A 22,079-nucleotide genomic window follows, 5' to 3' on the forward strand; every position below is an offset into this window, starting at 1 on the left:
GTAGGACATCAGACATGGAGATGCAGGGTTTAGAGTTTGCCCAGCTAATTTTTTTGGTCTTGCTTTGGTCCAGTATTACCTCACTATGATGTTTTGGGATAATAATTCTAACGGCTGGCTATTCCTGGTTGTCAACTTGACTATATCTGGAATGAACTACAATCCAGAATTGGAGGGCTCACCTGTGATCCAGATCTTAAAGCTGTAAGACACAAGTTTCTGACCTGGATCTTGACATAGAGATCTTGAGGCATAGTGGCTATGAAAAGCTTAAGCCATAGCAAGTAAGTATACACCTTTAATTCCAGGAGACTAAAGCTAGGAGATCTCGGAATCCAAGGTCAGCCTGGGACAAAACAAGTCCCAGATCCAGGCATGATGGTACACACCTTTAATCTGGGCCACACCTTCTGCTGGAGACCTACATAAGGACACTGGAAGAAGGAAGATTCACTCTTTTTTGCCTGCTTGCATTTACTTGCCAGTATATCTGTTGGAATTTACTTCTTCAGAAGACCAGCTGAAACAACTAGTCTTGTGGGACTGAGCAACTTCTTGGACTTCCCATTCACAGTTGACCATCATTGGGGTAGTTGGGACTATAGACTATAAGTCATCACAACAAATTTACTTAATGTATAGAGACATTCCATAAGTTCCGTGACTCTAGAGAACCCCGATTAATATAATAATGTGTATCCTGTGATGTTGGAAGTATGTGGTCTGCTTTTGGATTTTTATCTTATAGCAGATTGTAGTAATTACAGCAATTAAGTGATTACATGAATCTCAGAAGAGACTTGAACTTTGAACTTTTAAACACTGTTGACACTATGATAGACTTTGGAAGTTGGACTGAATGAATTTTATATTATGTTATAGCTACACATTTATGGGGGCCAGGGAGTGGAATGTGGTGGTTTGAATAGTTTGGCCCCCAAAGATTCATGTGTTTCAATGTATAAGGAGTGGCAATATTAGGAGGTGTGACCTTACTGGAGTAGGTGTGGCATTGTTGGAGGAAGTGTGCTGAGAGTTGGACTTTGAGGTCTTCTCCTATGCTCAGACTCATTGTGGACTACAGTCTCCTCCAGGCTGCCTTTGGATCAAGATGCAGAACTCTAAGCTCCTTCTCCAGCACCATGTCTGCCTGCATGCTGCCATGCTTCCTGCCATGATGATAATGGACTAAACCTCTGAAACTGTAAATCAGACCCAAGACCCAATTAAATGTTTGTCTTTATAAGAGTTGCCTTGGTCACTGGTATCTCTTCATGGCAATATAACCCTAAACTAAGATAGTCATTAAAATGATATCTTTTATCAGGTTAAAGAATTCCCTTTCTTTGTCTAAGTCTGTAATAGGTTTCTACCATAGAAAACTTCATAAATTAATTTTCTGTGTCTTTAAGGCACTGGCTTTCTTTTCTTAAATTGTTCATGTGCTGGGGACATAGATGAATGGCAGAGGACTGCCCAGTATAAGGCCTGGGCTCAATCAGGTACCAAAAGCAAGGGAAATAACATTTAAACTACTTGCATGAATAACTGTATTAGTATTCTTTTAAAATGTAGAAACAAACTTCCCTGCTAAGACCTTTTTCTTAAATGTAAGTATTTCCTTATACACCTATTGAATGCAGCTTATCTAATGTTGACAACCTGATCTAATGCAGACAGCCTGATCTAATGCTGACAGCCTGATATTATGGAGGCGTTTTCTCAATTGAAGTTTCCTTCTCTCTGATCGCTATACCTTATGTCAAGCTGACATAAAAATAGCCAACACAATGACCAAGACAACTTACAAAAGGAAGCATTTAACTAGAGGTTCACTTAGTTTTAGAGGGTTAGTCTCTGATCAACATGGCAGGGAAGAGAGCAGCAGTCAACCAGGCATGGTGCTGACACAGTAGCTGAGAGCTTATATCAGTTATCTGAGTAGGAGATAGGAAGGGCTTTTGTAATTTTAAAACCCAGTGACACTTCCTTCAACGAGGTCACACTTCCTAATTCTTCCCAAATAGTTGTACTAACTGGAAACCAAGCATTCAAACACATATGCCTACAGAAGCTATTCTTATTCCAAACACCACACACATACAGACAGATATAAACGCGTCTTTTAAAAATATGTATTAGCCAGGCGGTGGTGGTGCACGCCTGTAATCCCGGCAGGCAGATTTCTGAGTCAGAGGCCAGCCTGGTCTACAGAGTGAGTTCCAGGACAGTCAGGGCTACACAGAGAAACCCTGTCTCAAAAAAAAAAAAAAAAAAAAAAAAAAAAAAAAAAAGTATTTTTTTTCGGTGCCATATCTGACACAGTATATCAGTGAGGGAAGAGCCCAGGCCATTGTGGGTGGTGTCATCCCCAGTCCCTGCAGACTGAACTGTGGGTCTAGAGCCTCCCTCAGGTTCCTTCTACCAGATATGTTGTTAGAGGAACAAGACAAGTACTTACATACTCTTCTCTGCACCCTTCACTTCAACCCTACAACAGGTTTGCTGTTTCTTCCTAGCTTATTCATTGACTGATTTTAGGTAATTTCAGCTTCACACGAGGGTCCCGTGGATATTCTCGCTTTACTCAACCCTTACAGAACATCAGCAGAACAGCAAGTAAGGCTGCTAGGCTCAGTGCTCTGGACTCATGGTTTTCTTGCCAGGATGCTCTGAAAAGTCTATTTGCTTACATGTCAGTTCAACAATGAACTTTAAAAAAAATATTTAAAATACTCAGCCCAATATCTTTAATTTGCATTTATTTATTTTTATGTGAATGGTGTTTTGCCTGCAAGATATCATTTGTGTGTCGGTGTCTAAGGAGGCTAGAAGAGCCTTTGAAATCTGTTGGGACTAGAATTACAAAAAGTTGTGAGCTGACTTTCTGTCATGTATATGGGTACTGGATATTGAATACAGGTCCTGTGGAAGAACAGCCAATGTTTTTATTCCCTAAGCCATCTCTCTGACCCAACATTTTTAATCTTAAAAAAAAAAAAAAATAAGTCTTACATTTGCCACACTGCGCAAAAAAAGAAGCATCTATAAGCTCTGAACAGTCAGATCACTAAGTATCCCAAAAGAAATGTATCAAAACTATTTGAAAGCCAAAGGAAATTGGTTCATTTAACAAACAAACTTCTAGGCACTAAACTAAACAAAAATTCATATATTTCTGGATAAAAGCAGAACACCAAGTGATAACAATGAGATTGGACTATACTATAGAAGGCTGTAAAAACAACAGGAAGAAAGTATCAAGTGCTCAAACCAGAAAATGATCTCTCTCTGGTATTTGTATTGAGCCTGTAGACTCAATGGCAGGAAGTTTAAACATCAAGTGTGAGTCTCTAGGTTCAATCTCAAGAAGCATGTGAGAACACAAATACACACACACACACACACACACACACACACACACACACACGCAACTGATAGTGTAGGGACTATGATCCTAAACTAAGCAGCTACTACTGAAACATTTCCCCCTAACATACTACTGTTTTGTTCTGTTTTTTAAATTAAACATAAGATTTTAAGAACTACAGTAAGTTCTTCTTGGTATGAAGTAGAAGGGAGGGTGGCTCACAGAGATGCTACCACTGCATGGCTCCATCCACTTCAAAGAAACCGGGGCACATCTAAATACCAACACTTGGAGATGCTGTTCACAAAGCTGAGACATTTCCTATTCAAAGATATAAAGTAAATGAAATTTTAAAATAAATGACAAAATATATAATAGGATCAAAGTACTTAATACTTATTGAAATAATGGTTAAATGAACAGAAATATCTGTCATACTCTAAAGGTAATTAGAATTTAATTAGGCCACTATTAGTCAGTTCCTTTGAAGGGTTACCCTCATCCTGCAAGGCAACTTGTCCAATTTTCTCATTACTCTTTATGAGGATTGCTTATTAACTCTTTAAAAACCATGCTTCTTTTCTCCCTGTATAACATTAGAGTATAAAGGTACTAAATTAAACTTAAAGAGAAGGAAAGAAAGGGAAGGAGAGACAGAGGGAAGGAAGGAGAAAAAGAAGGGGAGGTACTCTGAGTGCTGGAGAGGAAGGTCAGATGTTAAGCGCAGACTGCTTTTCCTGAGAACTTAGGCTGGATTTGCAGCACCTGCATGGTAGCTCACAACCATCTATAACTCCAGTTTCAGGAGATTCAACACCTTCTGGCCTCATGCAGTCACTAGGCATGCATATGGTATACATATATGTAGACAAAACACCCATATACACACACAAAAAAATGTTTTCAAAGAAACAAAAAACAATGGAGAAAAACTGAAGAAGACATTCGATGACAATTTCTGGCTGCCATATAATCCATCCCCCACTCCCCAAAAAGACTCCAAACCCAAGATGGTATTCTGTAGCCCCCATTTTTTAATGCTTTTCTCTCTTTATCTTTTAAGTTTTGCTTCTTTTTCAAAATCTAAATAATTAAACTTTACACATTAATGCTTTTTTAATGACAACAAAGTAATAAAGGTACTTTGCCAGATAAAAACATCAAAGAACAGGATCTAAAGTACTGAGATCCTTTGAAAAAAGGCAAACTTATACGAAACTTCTACTCTGATTTCCTTTTTAAGACAAAAACATCACAAACACCTTCAGAGAGAAAAGATCAGACCAAGTTGAAGGTAAACTAAGGCAGGCACACTAGCATCCTAGCACAGCACCCTGAGTAACGCCATGGACACCATAAGGACACTCCTTCCCAGCTCTAGTCTTGCCCTCCCCAGATGCCATCCCTCCTCAGTCTCCAAACCATGAGCATCCCCTCATCCCTAAGTCTGTCTTCCCACACCTCCTCACTTGTATAAAACTTTCAGATGTGCACAGAGCAAGTTGCCTTCTAAATATCTGTTGGAGGGCTAAAGAAATGGCTTTGTGATTAATGAGTGGGTATTGCTGCTAGAGGTGGGTCCTCAGCACTCTTCAGCGGCTCACAGTGGCCTGGGACCCCAGCTCCACAGGATCTGATGCTTCTGGCCTCTTCTGACATCTGCATATGCTTGGGCATATCCTTGCCCTATAACTAAAAATACATCTTTTTAGCTGCGTGTGGTGCCACACACGTTTAATCCCAGAATTCAGGAGGAAAAGATAAGGAGATTTCTGAGTTTGAGGCCAGCCCGGCCTACATAGCAAGTTCTACAATTTTTGCCAAGGACATATAGCTAGACTTTATCTCTGAAGAAGGAAAAAAAAAAAACTTTAAAGAAAGGATATATTTTAGATATTTAATTAAAAAATAATTCTATAAACTTGTTGAAAATCACAGTAAATTTTCGAAACAAAATTACATAATTTGGCAGGCACATCTTTAATTCCAACACTTGGGAGGCAGAGGCAGGCAGATTTCTGAGCTCGAGGAAAGCCTGGTCTACAGAGTGAGTTCCAGGACAGCCAGGGCTACACAGAGAAACCCTGTCTCGAAAAACCAAAAGAAAGAAAGAAATTACATAATTTGGTTATAGGTTATATAGGGTCAATTTTTTCCTGTGAAAACAAACCAATGATCACTTGTTTAAAGAGTAAGAACTAATAAAATATCAATACTAATATTTCAATGCTATGGTATACTAAAAACCCACTAAAGCAAACAGTGCAAATTAAAGCACAGTAAAGGGAATAAAATTCCAACGGTATGCTCAAATGCCTCTCTGACCCTCATATTATATATATTCCTGGCCTGAGAGTTGTCAACTCTAATTTAGGCAAAGAATAAAGAGAAAGGACTAACTTCTCCTCATTCCCCAGTACATTTGCAAAAATACAGGGCAGTTTCCTTAAAGACCAGTTTTGTTTTCGTCTCATGAAACTGTAGTCCAAAGTTGAGAAATTAAAGTGGCAGATAAGGAGTGCCACGAAGGATCCTCTGGCTGCCAGGTCAGCACGTGACCGACCGACAGTTGGTTATTTTAACGTGCTCAGGAAAGGCTTCTCTGAAGCAGCGTATGTATGAGGAGATGAAGGAGGAAAGGAGCCAAGCACAGGAAGTTTCTGGGAAGGCCTCTGAGATAGATAACCCAGCTCTCGGCTCAAATACCCACTCCTGCTGCCCAAAGATCTCATAGTTTCTTTTCAATTGTTTATCCAGTGTATTCACCTCAGACTACAGTGCTGAAAGACAAGGCCTGATGTGAAATATACTATCTATAAATTAGTACAGCAGAACAAAATTGAGTATCATCTATCATCTAGCTGGTTCAATTTATTTCTATATCAGTAGTATCCAGTTTTACCTAAGTTTATTTAGCAGAAGAAAAGACTAATTGCTGCTAAATTTAACTTAAAAAATAGGAAAACCTGAATTAACAGGGATGTATACAGCAGGTGTTCAACAGCATATATGCTAGCAGGCTACTCTTCCATGCGTCCTACAGACAACAGGGCATATGTCCACATACACAGACACCATCCTCAACTGTCAAATCAGAGATCATCACCACTGCTACAAAGGCCTACTGCTTGTCTTCATTCTGTGATTCTCAGTAAACTAAACAGACAACTCTCAATTAAGTACACAGAGCCAATAAGTTCTGAATTTTAAGAACTTACAAGGAAATAAGAAGTAAGAAACAAACCAGCACATTCATCAGCGGGACAGACAGTAACTATGGGAAATTTTAGTTGTTAGATACTGCTCGTCAAAGTCTTTCTCTACTACTGAACTACACCTCTAACCCCTATGACAAAAAGTAAACAACATGAAAACCTTGTTGGGGACTCTCAGTATGAATGTCTTTGGAATGACCTGTTTCACTATTTGTCATGGTTTGTACATGGTGGGAAACTAACAGTAAGCATGGGGACCCCAGCAAACTGGCTAGCCATTCTGGGTTCAGCTAAGAGATACCACCTCACCAGAGACATCCAACTCCATATTCTCAGGAACATACATGCACTCACATTTATGTACACAGTCATACTCAAGGGCAAGCACACCACACATATGCGAATAATTATCCTCTCAGCATCCCTACAGACTTTAAGGGGGTAAAACACTCAAAGATGTATTTTATTTTAATGTTTAATGTTAATTACATTAAAAATAATGTAATAATTATTAACATCTAATTGTATATAATACTACACATCCTCTCCTATAAAAGGTTTCTATACTAAATGAATTCTAAACTCTTTCAGGATAGACTTTATATACTCATAAATATATAGTCACACAGGGTTCCACTTTAGAAGGAGTTTTGCTTTTGGTTTAACAATCTGTTGTTATTGTCTTGAGGCCTTTTATGGCCAAGTGTCTTGAAGCATTTGTTTGGTTTTTTTTTTTTTAAAGGACTCATTTTTCATGTCACCCTGAACTCACAAATGCCTATTCATTGGCATTTAAATACTATGATTGCAAAAGTGTGCACCTACAAGAGTCCCAGCACAATGGCAATTTAAAAAAAAAAAATTAAAGTGATCTGATTTCCATTAGTTTCAGAATGGCTTTCAAGAATATTATTACATTCTTTCCCTTCCATAAATTAATCTTTCCCTCTTACACTAACCAACTGACTATATCAATCCTTTCTCAGGGTAACTTTCAGACTGTCAATTTGTGCACAAGTACACACCTTCCCTCCCTCTCACCCCAAAGATTTGTGATTAAATTATAATTATTTAAAACTCAAGGCAAAACTCAAAAAAAAAAAAAAACCCACAAAACAACATGTCACAACCTCTGAGCCACTGTGGTACAAGCCTGTAATCCCTGAATTTAGAGGCTGGGGCAGGATGATCACAAGTTCAAGGTCAGTCTATACTACAAAGCAAGACCCTTACTCATTTTCTTCCTTCTGGCTTCTCTAGCAAAAGAAACTCTCTAGTACTCTGAGCACGTATACTCAAGCTCTCAGTCTCTCTGCTCACAAACAAAAAGTTGTCCTCTGACTTCCACATATGCACTGTAGCATGTTTGCAAACACATACACAAAACAAATATTTTAAATTTTTTAATTAAATTTTGTTTTCAAAAGAAGTATCTAATATCAGGCAATAGTCCCTAGACAACAACCTGGTATCTAGTCCATTAGGAGACTCAAGAATAAACACTCAAAAACACATACAAAAAAAAAAAATCAAACAATGCTTAAGATAAGAATTATATATGACAGCTTTCTTTTACTTGCAATTCATATTTTACAGTACTAAAAAAATTACTCCATGGGAAGGGGAAATGTCAAATCCTGGCTCTTCATGGATATTTGCTTCTGACAGTCAAGTAGATATATAAAACTGGGGCTATTACACATAAACATGAGGAGACCAGGTTTTGTTGTCATTTGCTCATCTGGCAGGGCTTGGGAAGAAGGCAGACAAGCCGTGGACTTCAGTGAGAGGGGAGCAGCACACAACTGAGATCTCTGTGCCTTGTTTTGCTTCATGTATCCCGATCTGAAGTAGACGACACCAACAACTAGAAATCCAACAGGCATAAATAAAGCCCCAACAGAAATCTGCACGGGTAGAAATGACATGAACACGTCTAAGCAACTGAGGTGAGAAGGCTAGACTCTACGCACTCACAAGCTGTAAGGAGAACTAAGTCCTCCAGGCCAGCGCAGAATTCAAAGACATCAACATAGGCAGCTGTGAAAAAAATATCCTGACAAAACAACTTAAGAGAGAAAGGCTTTATTCGTGTTGTAGTTCCAGAGGGATTCACCCTAGTCTGGTGGGGAACACATGGCACAGGCAGGGAAGGCAGGAATCGATAGGCAGGCTGGTCACGCTGCTCCCAAACTCAGAAGAGGAGCAGGAAGTAGAGCTAAGCTATGAAGACTCAACACCCCCAGTGAGCCACTTCCTCCACAGAGACTCCGCCTCCTAAAAGTTCCATTACTTTCCAAATATCTCTGACTACAGACCAAAAGCTCAAATAAGCATGAGCCTATGAGGTACATTTCACATTCTAACCACAACAGGAGCCAAAGCTTTCATCCACACCAGCTTGTAACACCATGCCTTCTATACCACCTCGCCCACCCAAGTACAGAAGAAGCTCTCTTGGGCCAAGAGACGGCTAATGGTGGAACCCTTCATCTCCACTACTGAAGTGGTGCCCCTCCAAAATCCAGTGAAAACAGAAAGCTTTAAAAAAAGACTAATATATCAGAGAAACATGAAAATATCCAGGTTTTTTTGTTTGTTTTTTCGAGACAAGGTTTCTGTGTAGCCCTGGCTATCCTGGAACTCACTTTGTAGACCAGGCTGTCCTCAAACTCAGAAATCCGCCTGCCTCTGCCTCCAAAGTGCTGGGATTAAAGGTGTGCGCCAGCACCGCCTGGTGGAAATATCCAGGTTTAATCTCAATCTCAATCTCTCTCTCTCTCTCTCTTACACACACACACACACAAACACACACACATACACTCACACACACACTCACTCACACACACACACTCACACACACACATACACACAAAGATGGAGATTTCAACTGAAATAACACCAATAGATGTTAAAATTACCGATTTTAAAATAGCCTTGACAGAAACACTTCAAGAATTACAAGAACTCTCTAAACAAGTTAAAAATGAAAAAGCCTAAGTAAGTAGCAGATAAAGACCCAAACGGATATTTTAAAAGCTAAAAAAAAAAAAAAAAAAAAAAAAAAAAAAAGCTACAGGGGCAGATTCAACAGCAAAATAAAAGGACAGAGGAAGTACACAGAAAGCCTTAGTAGCAAAAAGTATCCAACCAGAACAGAAAGACTAAAGAACTCACAAATCACAAGATTCAACTGTAACAAAAGAGCTATTGCTCATGATGTCTATCTTACAAGTAAGAGGAAAAGAAAAACATAAAGGTAAAAAGCTTTATGGAAAAACTAATGGTGAAAACTTCCTAAATTTGGCAAAAGGCATAAACCTAAAGATTCAGGATGCTGAGTGAGGAAAAACCCAAAGAAATCCATACCAAAGGTATCACAAGCATCAGAATGTAAACCCAAAAGAAATTGTTCTAAAAATAATGAGAAAAGAGGCCATAACTAAAAAGGAAAAGTGACTTTAATGAGAGCAAATTTCTTACCTGAAACCACAAGAACCAAAAGGAAACAAGTGTTTTTCAAAGACTGGAAGAAAAAGTTATTAGTATAAAAAACCTCTACCTATAGAAAGCTGAAAGGGAACTGAAATCCTCATACAAAGAAAGAGAAAGAGAAAAAGATTTTTCCACAGACCTATGTTGAAACAATGACAAAAACTCTTAGCCAAGCACAAGGCAAGAGGATGGTCACAGTCAGCTTGGTATGCAAGGTGAGTCAGTCCTAGGCCGCCCTGAGCTACTCAGTCAGACTCAGTTTCCTTGCTCCTATCCTATCCCACCCAGGTTTTTTTGTTTGTTGTTTGTTTGTTTGTTTGTTTTAAAAAGAAAAATAGAGAAAAAGTAAAGAATTATATTCAAAAACAGTATAGATCAAGGTGAGAAAAAAAGTTTAAATGTTCAAGTAATCCATAAATCTGAGAAAGAAAAATCAGGAAGCAAAAGTCATGTGCTAAGTGTATGCCCTAATATAGTAATAATATTATATATAAATGGCCTAAATACATCAATGAAAATGCAACCTGGCCGAATAGATTTTAAAACATGATGTAACTATATGCTATTTACAGGAGACCTACTTGAAATATTTAATCAGTACAGGCAAGTTGAAAGCAAAAATATAAAAGATATATACTATAAATAAAATACAGGAGTTATGGTAATATGTAACAAACAATATACAAAAAACAGAAAAGTAAATCTATCAAGAAGCCACAACACCTAAATTTATTTGTGTGAGTATGTGATATATGTGGTGTGTGGGGGGGGGTGAGTGTGTGTGTATTAAACAAACTCAATTCAAGGAACTGAGGTGTGTAACTCAGTGGTAGAATGCTTGCTTAGCAAGTGCAAAACCTGGGTTCACCTTTCAAGAAAGAAAAAGAAGAGAGGGAGGGCATTAATTCAACAATTCCTTCGGTTAACAGGAAATAAATAGGAACTAATCATACTTGACCCAACTATAGCAGAATCCATGGAATTTCAAGATAGTTTATACTCTGGATCACTGGATTGTAAGACAAACGTCAACAAATATAAGAGAATTTAAATCACATAGGAAGTGCTCTAACAACACTGGAATTAAACTATAAACCCCAAACCAGGATAAAACAACAACAACAACAACAACAACAAAAAAGTCTAACCACTTAACAAAGTATACTTTACAATAACTCATGAGTTGAAATGAAAGTCTCTCATAAGAAATAAAAATATACACTGAACCGAAAGAACATAAAGTACAACACTGGTGTTCTGACTAAAAATGGATTCCACAAATTCATATATTTGAATGCTTAGCCACCAAGGAATGGCACTATTTGAAAGGATTAAAAGGATTAGGAGGCGTGGTCTTGTTGGAGGAAGTGCATTACTAGGGGCAGGCTTTGAGGTTCCAAAGCCTGTGCCAAGCCTAAAGTCTCATCCTCTGTCTACAGATTAGGATGTAGTTCTTAGCTACTGCTCCAGCATCTATCTATAGTTAGCTTCCATGCTGCCTACCATGATGACAATGAACTAAACCTCTGAAAGGGTAAAGCAAGCTCCCAATTACATTTCTTTTTTCCATAAAGTTCCCTTGGTCACGGTATCTCTTCCCAGCAACAGAACAGTAATTAAGACAAACATATTAAAAACAATAAGACAGGAGCTGGAGTGATGGCTCAGCGGTTAAGAGCGCTGACTGCTCTTCCAGAGGCCCTGAGCCCAATTCCCAGCAACCACCTCAAAACCATCGGTAATAGAATCAGATGCCTTTTCTGGTATGTCTGAAGACAGCTACAGTGTACTCATAAACATAAATAAGTGTTAAAAAACAAAACCAAACAAAGACAGACAAGTTGAATATGGTGATACATGCCTATAATCCAAACACTTGGGTGGAGGCAGAAGGATCAGAAATTTAAGGCTGTCCTTCATTACCAGAAACCAGGCTGGGCTTCCTAACGACCCCCGACTCCCCACCTCCACAGAAGAAAAGAACTGCACACCAGCAAACCCCAAGCCTATGAGTAGCTGGCCAACACACAAAGGACTCAATGGGATTCTTATAGACTTTTTGTCTCAGGTCGCTTTGTTTGGGCATTTTTTTATCTTATTGGTCATTTGCTTATATATTATGTTTTCTAATTTTGTAGTTTTTATGGTTTTGTGTGTGTTTCTTGTACTTTTTCTGCCTTTTACTTATTAATTTGTGTGTGTTGTTTATAAAATAAAAGGTTAAAAAAATTACATACCATGACTAATGAAAGTTTATTCAGGAATGAAAGCTGATCAAAAAAAAAAAAATTTAAGACTCCAGAAAACCAAACAACCCTATTAAAAAATGGGGTACAGAGTTAAACAAAGAATTCTCACCTGAAGAACTTCGGATGGCGGAGAAGCATCTTAAAAAATGCTCAACTTCATTAGTCATTAGGGAAATGCAAATCAAAACAACCCTAAGATTTCACCTTACACCAGTCAGAATGGCTAAGATTAAAAATTCGGGAGACAGCAGGTGTTGGAGAGGGTGTGGAGAAAGAAGAACACTCCTCCACTGCTGGTGGGGTTGAAAATTGGTACAACCACTCTGGAAAGCAGTCTGGCGGTTCCTCAGAAAACTGGGCACCTCACTTCCAGAAGATCCTGCTATACCACTCCTGGGCATATACCCAGAGGATTCCCCACCATGTAATAAGGATACATGCTCTACTATGTTCATAGCAGCCCTATTTATAATTGCCAGATGCTGGAAAGAACCCAGGTATCCCTCAACAGAAGAGTGGATGCAAAAAAATGTGGTATATCTACACAATGGAGTACTATTCAGCCATTAGAAACAATGAATTCATGAAATTCTTAGGCAAATGGATGGAGCTAGAGAACATCATACTAAGTGAGGTAACCCAGACTCAAAAGGTGAATCATGGTATGCACTAATAAGTTGATATTAACCTAGAAAACTGGAATACCCAAAACATAATCCACACATCAAATGAGGTACAAGAAGAAAGAAGAGTGGCCCCTTGTTCTGGAAAGACTCAGTGAAGCAGTATTCAGCAAAACCAGAACGGGGAAGTGGGAAGGGGTGGGTGGGAGGTCAGGGGGAGAGAAGGGGGCTTACGGGACTTTCGGGGAGTGGGGGGGCTAGAAAAGGGGAAATCATTTGAAATGTAAATAAAAAATATCGAATAAAAATTTTAAAAAAAAAATCAGTCAATCAATAAACTTCATCCCACACCAAAATGGCTCTAAAAGGTAGCTGGGTGACTGGGTGTAACTAGCATGTGTAAGAATTCCAAGAATTTCCAAGAGGAAAGGAGAGGAGAGGAAAAAAGAAAACGGGAGAGGAAGTAAGAGAAAGGATATGAAGGAAGGAAAAGGAAGGAAGGTCGTATATAAGCTGAGCTGATGCATAAAACTGTTGGCCAAGTTAAGCGATCACTCATCAAAACTCTCAGAAACAGAACAGAGGGAAATTCTCAGCTTGACAAAGCGCCTATGGAAAACAAACCCAGAAGAGAAAGAAGCAACTCTTGCAAAGTTGTCTTTTCTCACTACTCCTTTTCAACATAGCAACAAAAACTTAAGTCAGTGCAAGAAAGGGACATTTAAAAACAAGGCACTTACCATTGCTAAAGTACAAGTGTATTTACATAAATCCAACAAAAACACCTAACAAAAGTTAAGACATAAATGCAGTAACAGTATTTGACAAACTTGACAATGCTGACTAAACAAAGATCTCAACAGACGGACAGACAGTAACTGTAGTAAAGGTGATAGCTTGTTGCAAACTGACTGAAGTCTATTAGAACCTATCAAAATTTCACAAGATGCTTTTGTAAATAAAAACTGTTCTACAATTTATATGAAAAAGCAAGAAATTACGAGTAAATATTATTTTGAAAATGAATATACTGGGAGCTGAGGGTCAGTTTCAGTAACCAAACTGTGGTAATTTATGCAGACACACAAATTAATATAACAAACACTTCCAAAATACACACACACACACACACACACACTGCTTTTGACAGCACACAAAAGCAATTCAACAGAAGAAAGGGAATCTTTTCAACAAATGGTATTGAAACAATTAAATAGCCATAGATGATAAAAAACCATGACCTAAGTCTCATGCTTTACCCAAAAAATAATGATAATGCTTAAAGCATGTCACTTCCAGAAAGATACACGCAGGAGGAATTCTTCAGGATCTAGATCTTGTAAAGAGTTATTGGGCTTAACACCAAAAATATGGTCCACAAAAGAGAGAAGCCAGATTTCAAGAAAATTAAAAACTTTTGCTCCACAAAAACCTGATGAATGGAATGACAATACAACCTACAGATAAATCACACCTTCTGACAAGAGTAGTGTCTAGAATATATAAAGTGCTCTCAAAGCACAGTCGTTAAAAATACAATCCAGTTTGAAAACAAGCAAAAATCATTTCCCTAAAGAAAATATATAGATTACAAGATGCTGAAGGGGTGTAGCTTCTTGCCTATCTCAAGTGATGTGCAGGGTTTTATCTCAATGACCATCTAAAAACAAACAAACTGTTTAACACAGTCATTAGGGAAAAGCACATTAAAACAACAGTGAGCTATTGTGTACCTACCAGAATGGGTAGTGCACAAAACAGTGATAACATATAATGTACAAACAAGCTGATCATTTGTACTTCACTGTAATAAATGCAAAGTGTTACAGCCACCTTAGTACACAGCTGCCACACAACTCAACCAATCCAATAACTGCACAGCACAGACTTATGTTTAGATAAGAACCTGCATGAGGGGCTGAAGAGATGGCTCAGTAGTTAAGAGCACCAACTGCTCTTCCGAAGGTCCTGAGTTCAATTCCCAGCAACCACATGGTGGCTCACAACCATCTGTAACAAGATCTGACACCCTCTCCTGGAGTCTCTGAAGACAGCTACAGTGTACTTACATGGGCTAGGCCTATACTCCCAGGGCCTGGGAAGTAGAGGCAGTAGGATCAGGATCCAGGCCAGGCAGAGCTAAATAGCACCCCACAATCAGCCTAATCTACCTAAGACCTTGTTTCAGAAAAACAAAAGAGAACAGAACAAAATACAAGAACCTGAACATGAAAGTTTATTAGTTTTCATTTGTAATATCAAAAGCTGGAAGTAACCAAATGCCCAATGGTTTAAATGGTTAAAATCATAAAAATATACCACATTTGGTATACTTTTCTAGAGTTCCAAATGTGACCACTTCAGATCTCACTGTTAGCTCTTTATCAATTCTCAACACTGGACTAAGACTGTTCATTCACACTATGAAATGCTAGTCAATAATAAAATGAAACTACTATTGATATAGTCAACAACTTAGGTAAATATGCTTAGTGGAAACAGTCAATTCACAAGTACTTACTATAGTCATCAATTCCATTTATGAAATTTTCTTGAGATGACAAAATAATGGAAACAGAACAGATTAGGATCCCAGAGTTCATGGAGGAGTGGGGGCAGGATAAAAGGGTGATTTAAAAGCAATATAAAGGACTGAAGGTGACTCAGCTTTTAAGAGATTTGCTGTCCTTGTAGAGAACTTGGTTTGATTCCCTGCACTCACGAGGAGACTCACACCATCTATTACTCTTTTAGAAGGAATCTGATACCCTCTTCTGGTCTCTGCAAGCAATGCATACACTTGCAGTAGCATGCATGTAGTAGCACACATGCAGCAGCACAGGCAGGCAAACATTCATAGACATAAAATAAAAATAAACCTTTTTAAAAAAAAAAAAAACAGCAATCTTTTGAGGTGGAAATCCTCTGAAATGTCACTGTACCAGACAGTGTATTGTAGTTTAATGCTGCTATAGTTTACAAGATAACACCAATGGGAGTAACTGGATAAAGGATACAAGGGACCTTCCTGAATTGCTTCTTAGTTTACATGTGGACCTACACACAATGCGGAGTAATCACACAATGAAAGTTAAATTTATCTAGGCAGTAGCAGAGCATGCCTTAAAACCCAGCATTCAGGAAAGAGGGAAAGACTTCTGTGAGGCCAGACTGAGTTCTAGGACAGCCAGGGCTAGAAAGAGAAAATCGCTCAAATGAATAACAACAACAAAAAAAGTTTAAGGGGTTGGAGAGATGTCATTGCAATTAAAAGTACTGGCTGCTCCTCAGAGGACCTATGTCTGTTTCTTAGCATCCACATGACATCTCATGATTATTTGTAACTCTAGGCCCAGAGAATCCATGCCTTCTGGCCTCTGTGGACACCAGGTACCCAAGTAAAGACTTACATGAAGGCAAAACGCCCACATATATAAAAAATAATAAACTAAAATTTAAAAGAAAGTTTAATTTAAAAGGGGGTATGGGGCACACTTTACTCAGTCTTTGTCAATCCTTCCTCCTGGACATAAAGGCCACACAGACACAGATATCAAATGCTATGCCTACCCTCAAGCACCAAACACTTAAGTGGAGATAAGCACAGCATATCTCTAATAACACTGAAGGGTTTCATATGGGACAGGTGTGTGATCCAATCTCTGAACAAGCAGCAGCACTTTAAAGAAAGTAATCTTGGAAAGAAATCATATATAAAGGTACAAAGCCAGAAATAAGCATGATACCTTTAGAGAAAGTTACATGTGGTTGTGAGCAACAAAGACGGGGTGATCCAGCCTGGAGTAGTTGGGGAGGGTACCCAGAAGCCTTCCTACTAACCTAGGGACCAAAAGCAAAGGTTCCCCTCCAGCTATCATCCCTTATACCACCCAATCTCCTCACCATCCTCTCTCTACAACACTCCTGCAAGCTACGGTGACTAAATCTGGACTCTTCTGTACCTTTAATGCTGCCCTGTTCTCTACTTTGGGGTCTGTCATACATTAATCACCCAATAAACATGACCTGACTAAGTAAGCACGCAGTAAGTATCTACTTAGTCCTATTCTCTACAGCAGCTACATTCCCTTCTTCTATTTCACCCAGGTATGAGAAGTACATGTAGTACATAAAGGAGTGTAAAAACAATGACATTATGCCTGCTGTGGTGTTATTTTCCATAGAGCGGAAGTCTACTCGGAAGGAAGATTGGATGATTCTACCTCATCTGTGGAAGTTATCCATGAACAAACAGCAAAAGCCTGATAGAGTGGCCCATGCCTCTAGTCCAGTGACTCTCAACCTGTGGATTGCAACCTCCTTAGAACTGTAAAATGACCCAGGGGTTCATTCAGTGCCAAGGGTTCTGACACCTGACAGTGCCTTCTCCAAAGGCACTGTATGCACTAAGGGCACAGACATAAATACAAACAAATCTTTTAAACAAACACACACACACATATACACAGTGCTACCATGATTACAATTTACATTTATTAATAGGACTTCTTTTACTCAAGTGATGGGCAGACATCCTAGCTGTATGATCTCTGCACTTGGTGGGCTGAAGCAAGCGCGTCATCACCACGTTGGAGATGAGTGTGCCACGATGCGAAGGGGCCACACAGTGAGACCTTGGCTCAACCCCATGCCCCACCCATAAGGAATCCAGGCCTGTTGGTTCCTGCTATAATCCCAGCCTTTGGAAGGGTGAGGTTTGAAGGCTGCTGTGAGCTGAGGCCAGCCTACACCAGAGTGGGAAACGCTGCCTCAACACAAAAACAAAAACAGAGAGTAAGAAGAGAAAGAAGGTCAGCAACTCATGCCAGGGGCAAAACTACCAGGTAGCTAGGATTTCCAGAAGAAAAACTACAAATATATTCATTATGCTCATTCATTTGCTCAAAACACATCTACCAAAAATCGACTACTTATCAAGGACTGTGAAGTCTATGAGAACACCTGAGTAGGAGAGAAAGCTATGACAATCTCTGCTCTCATTAAATTTAAGTTCTATCAAGGAAGTCAGACACTTAAAGTTTGCACAAATAAAGAGCATTTCCAAGGTTGGACAGTCTGCTGCTTAAAACGAATGGAGCTGGAGAGATGATCCCAGGTGAAGAACACTGACAGCTCTTCCAGAGGACCCAAATTCAACTCCCAGCACCAACATGGCAGTTCACAACTATCTGTAACTCCAATTCCAAGAGGTCTGAAGCCCTCTTCTGGCACCAACACAATGCAGAGACAAATGTGCAGGCAAACCCATGCACACTTAAAAAATAATAATAAAATAAAACATGTACTAAACAAGCCAAGGAACATTCTCTAAATCCAGTTATCACTGACTTTTGAGTAAAGGCTTCTCAGATTTCAAACCACACACAACCTGGAATCAAGTTTAAACACACACTGATTCAGTCGATGTGGATGGGTAACTGAAAGATTTCTCTGAAACTCCCCAGATAATGCAGATATTCCTAGTCCATGAACTACATTTGAAAGAAATAACAAGGCTCTGGGGTACCACGGAAAGATCTTTAAGCTATCTTGTAAAATGCAAGCTCCCTAAAGACAAGTCCACTCTGTCTCTTTCATTCACCACTGTATTCCCAAGACTTAACACTGAACACACAGCACTCAATAAACATTTACCAGACGAATAAATGGGCAAGACGAGCACAATTCAACTCTAACACGTCTGGCTCTTGAATGTTTGATATGTGGCTACTGAGTGAAGAGCTCAACTTTTTAAAATTTAAATTTAAACAATCACATGTGGTTAAGGGCTACCACACTGGACGATGCAGGGCTAGCTAGACACAACATCGGAGCGAAGAGAGCACTTAAGACAACCAGAGTCAAGCTCTGAATCTCAACCCTGCAGCTTAGGTGTGACCTGAAAACTTTGTTAACTTCTTTGGGGCCTCATCTTCATCTATGAAAATTAGGACAAGCTCTCCTACTTTCTAGAGTTCGTGATACGATCATAACGAATCGTACTACTTACTATTAAACACAAAGTGGGGTGTAGGTGACATAATCTGTCCTCCAGAAACAATTCAAGAGCACAACGACTGTTCTGCCTTTTGCCCACAGGTACAGAAATGCCAAGGGAGTTTGGTTCAGTGGCTCTGAAATCAGGCCAAGGTCATAAATTTGTGGGGGGCTGGATGGGGTCCTCCCTGCAAGGCTAAGTAAGAGGCAGTGACGGTGCAAGTCATGCCGATTCCTGGTCAGTTTCTCCGAGCATTGTGCAGTCTGTGCTCCTTCATTCATTCCCACCGCCTGAAGCCCGCTACTTCCCAGGTACAGACCTCGGCCCCGGCCTGTGCGCCCTCCCCCGTCGCTCCAGAGCGGCTGGGGTCAGCCCGGCACCGCGGCGGCAAGTCCCACACGGCCGAAGCCAGGAGCCATGTTTAAGCTCTACCTCGGTCAATAAAACAAACTTCCGTCTTCTCAAGAAAAACGGTTTCTAACTCAATGTCAAACTAGGACGCCAACTCGCAGCTCTGCGCCGCTGCCCGGCAGAGGGAGACGCCGCGCGCCGGGCGGCCCCGGAGTCCCCGCCGCCGGACCCCGCGCCCCGGCCGCGCGGCCACAAAGGGCCGAGGACGCGGGTGCGCCCGGGCCTCCGACTCGCCCCGCTCCGCTCCGGCGTCAACGGCCGGCCCGCCGTGCACTCACCTCGGCCCGCGCGGCGGCAGGCGCTCCTCAGGCCGGCGCGGGCGGTGGCGGCGCGCTCCCGCGGGCCGCAGCGCGGGCGCTCCTCTCGGGCCGCCGTCCGCCGCGCCGCCTCCTCGGCCTCTGCCAGCGGCGCCCCCGCGGGCAGGCGGGCCCGGCACGAGCTCCGCCTCCGCCGCGCCCGCCCCCCAGCCTCCGTGCCGGGCCTCGCGGGCTCCGCGCGCTAGTTCCCGCCGCGCCTCATGCAGCCACGGTCGGCGCTCGCCCGGCGTCTCCGTCAGCGAGGCGCGCGCGCAAGACCGCCCGGGCGCAGTCCTCGCAGGACGAGCTCGGCCGCGGCGGCCGGTGCGGCTGCGCGGGGGAGGCCGGGGCCGCGCTCACCGGATGCCCGACCCCTCCCCCGCGGCGGGCGCCCCTCGGCGGCCGCCGGCTGCGCCCCGGGCCCCCGCCGCGGTTGGTTCCGCCGCGCCGTCGCTTCCTGTCCCACCCGCCCCGAGGACCGGGATCCGGTTGTCCCCGCAGGGGCCTCCGGCCAGAGAGGGTGCCCACCTGTGTGCGGACAAAGACGGCGGCAGCAAGTAAAGCCTCGGGGAGCCGGTGGCGAGCGGCTGAAAACGAAGGCGCCGTCGCCGCGCTCAGGCCCGGGGCGCCGCACAAGGCCACGCCTGATGCGGAGCCACCTGTGGCGGGCCGGGTGGTTCGGTCGAGCCCGGCACCGGCGACTGGATGCACGGCCGAGGGTGGGCGGTGAGGGGAGGCCACCGGCCCGCACCGCCGGAAGAGGCCGCCGGACCTCGGGGACCAGAAAAAAAAAAAAAAAAACCACGGCCAACCCCCTGCCCGTGCCTTCCACCCCTTTCCCTGGTGAAGTAGACCTCACTCATTCTCAGAATCCGCTTGGCCTCCCTGCCCGGTGCGAGACGGAAAGAACCGTGGGCCTCAGCCATCATCCCGCTGCAACCAACCAGCTGCCTTTGCCTTTTTCTCAGTAGCTCATTGAGAGGCATGTACCTTACGGCTTGCCAACCATGAGCTGGAACTCGTCTCTTACAGGCGTTAAGGACTCCATTTTCATCTTTTAGATCTATATTGTCAATAGATTGGGAGTAGAACCTTGTGCGGGGCCTTGAGTTAGGGTCCGGCTTCTCAGAAAGTGACATTAGAAATGATAAATCATCTCTACTTGTCTACAAGTTCCGAGTACTCTATTGGAAAGCAAATCCACAAAAGTGTCTGCATGACCTAAGGTGCCATTTTTAAAATACTAATGTTATATTTTGAAACCAAGTCAATTGGCCTGTTAATGGTCCACAAGGAAACTATTTTGAATAAAATGCAGACTTTAAAAGAATAATGTGTCTAAAATTGAGAAGATACTCTAGCTTGGAAGGCTAGAAATTCAAGCCATGTATCCTATATAGCGTTTGTATTTAGATTATGTTAAAGTGCTCCTCAAACTCAGTAAAGAAGGCTAGTAATTAGAAAGAAAGAAAGAAAGAAAGAAAGAGAAAGAAAGAAAGAAAGAAAGAAAGAAAGAAAGAAAGAAAGAAAGAAAGAAAGAAAGAAAGAAGCCGGGCGGTGGTAATCCCAGTACTTGGAAGGCAGAGGCAGGTGGATTTCTGAGTTCCAGGCCAGCCTGGTCTACAGAGTGAGTTCCAGGACAGCCAGGGAGATACAGAAAAACCCTGTCTCGAAAAAACCAAAATCAAAGAAAGAAAAAAGACTAATAATTTACAAGTGAATGGAAGAATAACATTTTATAAGAAAATATTTAGATGATTACTAGTGATGCTTAGCATCATTAGTCACTTAGGGAAATGCAAATTAAAACCACAGTAGACAAACTCTTCACACCCACCACAATGGCTGCAATTAAAAAAATACAAACCCAGACAGGAATGGTTGGTGAGGAGGAGGACAAATTACAACCTTTGAGTGTTATGGAACTATAAAACAGTGGAGTCACTTGGAAGAGTTTGCTGGGTTCTTAGAAAGTTATCCTCAGGACCCTACAATCCCACTTACAGATATTTCCCTTAGAAAGTTGAAAAGTGGTTCTTCTAGCTTGTTCATAAATATTCACAGTGTCATTATTTATAAAGGCCCAAAAAGACAGTTGTTATCCAGACGCCCAAGAGTTTCAGAAAGGATCAACAAAATGTAAATGAAAAGAAGCAAGGTACTCATAAAGTCTACCCTGAGGTATGTCAAAAGCAGTAAGCCAAAACTGGGTGTCATGGTTCAGTTCTGTAATAGCAGCAGCAGGGTATTCAGGCAGGAAGAAAGATCAAGAGTTTAGACCAACCTGGGTACATGGCTAGTTTGAGATCAGTATGGGCCGAAGGAGACCCTGTGTCAAAGCAATACTGACAAGCTAAGTGAAAGAGACCATGCAAATGAGCACACAATTCAACTTCAATATCTAGAAAAATCACAGTCAGTG

At 41.3% G+C, this 22,079-nt stretch overlaps 2 protein-coding genes across 4 annotated transcripts in view; one reads left to right on the forward strand and one right to left on the reverse strand.

Annotated features, from left to right (window-relative positions):
• Positions 1-20,231, reverse strand: part of Galnt1 (polypeptide N-acetylgalactosaminyltransferase 1) — a 70,459-nt gene extending 50,228 nt beyond the window's left edge. The window contains exon 1 of one of the 3 annotated variants that reach the window (XM_052201481.1): positions 20,186-20,231. The gene's annotated coding sequence lies outside the window, so the exon portion shown is untranslated. Of the gene's footprint in view, positions 1-19,269; positions 19,366-19,639; positions 19,711-20,185 lie in introns of those variants that run through there. The other 2 variants (XM_052201479.1, XM_052201480.1) reach the window with 2 other exon arrangements.
• LOC127698152 (translation initiation factor IF-2-like) overlaps positions 1-21,092 on the forward strand; it is a 29,227-nt gene extending 8,135 nt beyond the window's left edge. Inside the window, exon 2 of the mRNA XM_052201482.1 lies at positions 19,640-21,092. Coding sequence (XP_052057442.1) covers positions 19,640-20,387 — 748 coding nt within the window. The 3' untranslated portion in view covers positions 20,388-21,092. The remainder of the gene's footprint in view (positions 1-19,639) is intronic.
• The last annotated feature ends 987 nt before the right edge of the window (positions 21,093-22,079 follow it).

Source organism: Apodemus sylvaticus, chromosome 13, assembly GCF_947179515.1.
Source record: "Apodemus sylvaticus chromosome 13, mApoSyl1.1, whole genome shotgun sequence".
Classification (NCBI taxonomy): Eukaryota; Metazoa; Chordata; class Mammalia; order Rodentia; family Muridae; genus Apodemus; species Apodemus sylvaticus.